We start from the raw sequence: 6,043 nt of genomic DNA on the forward strand, positions 1-6,043 counted from the left end.
TTGTATCCCCATTTTGCCCTTCCATTTATTGGGATTGACCATCCTCCTTTAATTAATGGGCCCAACTGTAATTAGAATGTGGGCCTATTTTGGGCCCAGTACTAGGAACATATAAACTCTAGTCCATTCACAAACCCAATCAATCAATTTTTAAATTAGGCCCACTTGTTGGATAGAAAAATGAAATCAAATCCTAACTTTCCTTTCATTTATGTTTTGAGCAATGGGGAATATATATATATATATATATATTTTTTTTTTGGGTTCTGTCTTCAATCATATACGATCACACTCTCACTTCATTTCATGACCCTGTGAATGTAGATATGATAAGCATATTAATTGATTTAGCCTTACTTGACCAATTCCATTTCATTATAATTTTTTTTTTCACATGGTTTATTTTATTTCTTTGTCAATTTATTTTTAAATGAGATAGTATTATATCATCACTGCTTACAAAGGAAGATAGAAAAATTGAGACAGAAGATGGGGACCCATGTTTGTGTATTTATGCTTTTTGAACACTCAAAATATATATATCCACACACGTTTAATTTGGATTTAATTATCTTTAAAAATTTTGTGCTAGATAAAATGGTTTTGTATCATCCATCATCCTCATCCATTAGATTTGTCAATCATAGTTGGGATTAAAAAACAAACATACAAAGATAGAAAAATAAAAATAAAAATAAAAGCAGGCCAAAGATCATAACTCTAGTAGGGTGTTTGCTTGTGGTCTTGGTGGTGGAGTACAAGCTGATAGTACGGTTTGGCGGGTAACATGGAATTCTTGGGCTCATTAAACAAGTTGCTTCAAGCAAAGTTGATCTCCTCCATCTTTTGACCCCCTAACTACCCCACCTTCCCAAGAAACTTGACCTCCATTTTGGACTTTTATATATAATTACCTAAAAGATATATATATATATATATAAAGGTTGGACTAAGTGGTTAATTAGTTTCATATCATTTTAATTTATTTTGTTTGTTAGTAGTGTTTGTTAGATTACTAAAGATTTGAAATTATATTCCAATATCATGATTAATTAGTGTTGAATTTTGACCAACTAATATTCTAAGTTACTAAAGAATTGAAATTATATTCCAATATCATGACTAATTAATGTTGAATTTTGACCAACTTATATTCTAAGTTACATGGATAATATGAGAGAAATTTAGATTTTTCAATGGAGTTTAAACATGTTGAATTTTGACCAACTTATATTTTAAGTTAAATGGATAATAGGACAGAAATTTAGATTTTTCAATGGAGTTTAAACACTTTTAAGAGTCAAACTTGTATACATCGCGTAACTTCTAAATTACATTGTCCTAAAGAACATTTTCAAAGGCTTAAGACTCGTTGTCTCATTTGTTTCTAAGTTTCTTTTTTTTTTTCTTTTTAATCACTCTTTTTAGAATCCTCTTATTTAATATCACAGATAAAAATCATTATTTTATGTGGTACATTTTAATTTTGGTATTCAATTTTATTATTTTTTATTTTAAAATCTTAAATGTGAACCTTTAATGATAATAATTTAACTTACCATTTAACATGTATATTTCATTGATAATCATTTATCGATGATAAGAAATAACATTTTTCTTCTTTCTAAGATTAAGCTTGAGTATTGATGATATCATCTATATGTCCTTAGACATTTAATTATATTTTTTTCTAAAAAAACACAGATATATATATATATATATATATATATTTGCTGCACGAGTATTAATATCTTTACAAAGAAAATATAAATCTAAAGGGGTACTAAACATTTTGTAGGAAAGCATCAACCCAATATTATGGTACATTTTTTCCTCTCCATTTAAATTAAACGTCAAATAATGTGAGAATAGCTCAATAGCAAAGCCAATATTTTTTCACTACCAATGATTTTAAATTTGATTCTTCAGTATACCCTAGTATAAAAAAATAAAAAAAGAATAAAAAACTAACAATATAAAAATTTTAACACCATATTGTACCAAAAAAAGAGTACTAATAGGAAATAATAATATATTTGTAGCGTTGGAAAGCAATATTCCTAGTATAAGTGAATTTGATAATAATTACTAGTATGATTATTATAATTAATTTGCTGCATGTAGAAGGCTTATCATTAAGAATATTAGAGGGAAAAGAATGGCGGGAATAGCAAAGAATATTGAAGTATAGAGGAAGAGAAGAAGTAGTAGGGAAAAAGAGAGAGCCAGGAGGAAGAGGAGGAGGAAAAAGGGTTGAAAAATGAGAGGAGATGATTGTTAAGGATGGGACATGATGATCGAAGATGGGAAGCAAAATGATTAAGCATGAGCATGAGCTGCAATTATGCGGCATGAGAGTGTGTGTTGTGTGCCCCTTTCACATTTTTATATTAATATATCTTTTTAGGTTCTTACCCCACCCTTATCATAACATCTTATTCCTTCCTAATCACAATTCTATTAATTTATCATCCCTAATCATTTTTTATTATAACCCCCGAGTACTAACACACCCTTATTGTACTTTTGCCCCTTTATATTTCACCATTTGCATTCCACTCCTTTGAATTTTCTTTTTCTTATTTTTAATATATTTGTATTTGGGAGATTTCAAGAGTTTGGAATTTGAATCATTATTTAAGAAAATAACAGGAAAAAAACACTAGTTTGTAGTAAAGGGACCTGTTGGTTTTGTACATCTTTGTGTGTGTGCTTTTTTTCTTTTTTCTTTTTTTATATATATATTTTGAATTTGTGTGAATGACATATATAATATTATAGGGACTAAATGAGAAAAATGTGATAGGAATAGAAACATCAATAGAATGGGAAAAATGAGAAATGTCATTGTAAGCCAGCTAGAGGATTTGAACACCAATTGTTGGAGGGAGGGAAACTTCTAAGTTTGGAAATAATTTTGAAAATGTTTGTGGTGAAATTGAAATTGCAAGAAGATGTGGGTTTGTGAAAAATTAAAGTGAAAATATCAAAAAGAGAAGCAAGCGGCCGGGTTTGATGTTGGAAATGGAATTGGAATTAAAAGTGGTCCTTCAAAATTTTACACTCTTTTTGTGGTGTGTCCAAAGATGCGGTGAAATCCAAGCAATCCAACTGGGTCCCTTTCACTTTCCAGTCTAGACGGCATTTCGTATATCGCCTGTTAAATCACCATCAAATTCTCCTCTACAAGAAAGTAGATATACAGATTACAGATCTCATTTTTTTTTTTTTAAATTTTTTCCCCTGTTTTTGTTTTCTTTGATTTCTAAAATATATAAAAAAAACAAAAACAAAATGTTATAAAATACATGAAAATATTTCAGCAAATCTCAACTCACCTCTGGTCCTCCAATATATTCAACCATGGAATCCAAAGCCAAATTCATGTTGGTGATGATGCGTTGTATATATGCTTCCACAACATATAGAAAATGGCCAGCAATGGGGACCCATGTGCGTCCAGCTGATATAATTCCTCCAAGGCAGCCTTCTTTTGCAAAATCATACATGTCTCACTCCAATCTTTTCCATCACTCATCTAATCAATCTGATTTATATATATATATATTTAATATTTAATTTTGATCTGGATAATATTTTACAGCATATCAAACAAGATATATATTTCTTAGTCAATGCATTCGATAATATTATGATAGCTTTGATAATTTTTAAAAATCTAAAATCCACATTTGAAAAGTGACACCCTTTAGTATTTATTAAAATAATAAAATTTTGGCATAAAATGAAAATTATAGTTTTGAGTTCAAATCTTCAAATTCATAATATGATAAAAAAAAAAAGAAAAAGAAATTATGTTCCTTATATATGTTAAAATTGTATATACACTTTTATATAATCATTATCCTATCAAAATATTTTGATAGTTTAACCAAGAGATCTACTTTATCAGTTTTTAAATTGTTTAAAGATTAATAACTGTAAAATATATTGATTGTCTAATAAAATACTAATACTTATAAAATGTATGACCAATAGATAGAATTTAAGTAAATCATTAATACATTTTTAAACAAAATGAGGATAGTTTTTTATTTTTATTTTTTTTTATCAAGAATTTCTATTTGTAAATGATATGAAATAAACCAATTTCAATATATAAGATAAATGATAAAAAAATTTTAAAAAAATGTGTGTTTAAACTATTCATTTCGAATATTCAATGATTCAATTTTCCTTTGTCTTTGGCAACTCCGGTAAGAGGAAACATACCCATATGTCAAACAAGGAAAGTCCAAAAACTGGGTTTTAATCTAAATAACGTGCATGGTGGAGCAAATCAAAATTTGGCCATGCATGGTGGAGGAGCGGGTTGTGTGGGGGTTAGATTTATTTTCAAAAACAAAATAATTAATATTTAGAAACAGACAAAATAGACGGTATAGTGTCCTTCCTGCGGCCGGACACTATAATATAAACCGACTTCGAATGCATCCACCCACAAAATTTTCTGAGCAAAACAACAAACAAGTTTTCCTTTTGGTTGGAAATTAAAATAAATAAATAAAAATACAAAACCAACCCCAAAATTTTCTTTTCTTTTCGTTTGCATTTTCTTCCAAACAAAAAGTAAGATGTCAAAAGTAAAATGTCGCGAGAAATAGAACATGGGAACGAGCAAAGAGAACATGCACGTTACCATCAAATGGTTTTTCTGCTGTAGTAAACCACGTGCATAGATGCATCAAAGTTTGTAATTTTTTCCTTTAATAAAAAGAAAATAAAAAATAAAAATAAAAGGCAACACTGCCTAAACGAGATTTTATAGTTAGTTAATGGCTGACTCTTAGCGACAAAAGAGCACATCCAACACAACCCAACCCAACCCAACCCAATCCTCTTGGACACTTTTATAATAAGAGACTAAAACACACAGATGAGAATGTGTATATTTGCTGCATTGGATCCTTCGTCGATTTGGGATTCCATTTTTTTCAAAGCCTAGCTAGCCATCCCTCCCACACACTCTCTCTCTTTTCTTTCTTTCTTTCTCTCTCTCATCAACCACTTCTTGGGAGCTAAATTCCAAACAAAACAAAGCTTTGTTTATGAATTCTCTACCCCATCAAAGGTGGTGATTTTGATCATCATCTTCATCATATCAAGTATACCATTTTTATATATAAGCTCTCAAATTCTTAATTTTTTTTTTTTTTAATTTCTCATTCTTAGGATTCCCATTTCTACAATTCTTGTTGTTGGTCTATTGCTTGGTTTTATCTTCATTTTTTATTTTCTACTTAGCTTGTCTTGTATCTGGTTCATGTGCTCCGAGTTGAAGTCAATTTCGGTGATGGGTGTTTCGGATCCCGAAATGTTTCTCACTGAGAAAGATCTAAACGCAGTGGAATTCAATTTCTTGGTAAGACCCACGTTGGAAATCCATCACGAGTGCCCAATTACACGTTCAGAAGAAGACGAAGAATCCGAAGTTGTTGGTCACGACGAAGAACAAACTGCGCAAGAAAATAAGAAAGAAGAAGGTGATAAATTCGATGTGTTGGTTTCGAGTTTGAAGCTCAAAATTCCATCCGTACAAGAATTCCGAGTCAAAGACGACGACAAAGATGATGACAACAAAGACAATAACGATGGATTCAAGACTCCTACTTCTTCTGATCAAAAGATCCCGGCGACACTCCACTGTCCGCCTGCACCGAGAAAACCCAAATCACTTCCGTTGTCGTCGATGAAGCGAAAAGCTCACGGCCGGCACCGGCAAGTTCTTCTCGACATGTCGAATGAGATCGAATCGTTGTTTCCTCCGGTACTTCTAGCGGATCTTGGCGGTGGTAAGATTAAGAAGAAAGTTAGGAAAGGAAATTAATTATTATTGAGTATTGACGCACCACCAAATGATGATCTTCTTCTTCATCGTCATAAATTAATTAATTATGTATGTTTATGTGAAGCAAACTTATACGTTTCCAGCTCTCTACAATCAAATGGAGCACGCTCAGCTCTATATATGATAATTTCGATCATGATCTTGGTTATCCAATTACATTTCTTTTACCGCTCA

General features: G+C 30.7%; 1 protein-coding gene across 1 annotated transcript; it reads left to right on the forward strand.

The window, feature by feature from the left end:
- The first annotated feature begins 4,823 nt into the window (after positions 1-4,823).
- LOC107411099 (cyclin-dependent protein kinase inhibitor SMR10) lies at positions 4,824-6,043 on the forward strand. Its single transcript, XM_016018610.4, has one exon. The coding sequence runs from the start codon at positions 5,285-5,287 to the stop codon at positions 5,846-5,848; it is 564 nt and encodes a 187-aa protein (XP_015874096.2). The 5' UTR covers positions 4,824-5,284; the 3' UTR covers positions 5,849-6,043.

This window comes from Ziziphus jujuba, chromosome 10 (assembly GCF_031755915.1).
Source record: "Ziziphus jujuba cultivar Dongzao chromosome 10, ASM3175591v1".
Lineage (NCBI taxonomy): Eukaryota > Viridiplantae > Streptophyta > Magnoliopsida > Rosales > Rhamnaceae > Ziziphus > Ziziphus jujuba.

Excerpts from the sequence above, each read along its gene's own strand:
- LOC107411099 (XM_016018610.4), top strand. The coding sequence starts at position 5,285 with ATGTGCTCCGAGTTGAAGTCAATTTCGGTGATGGGTGTTTCGGATCCC.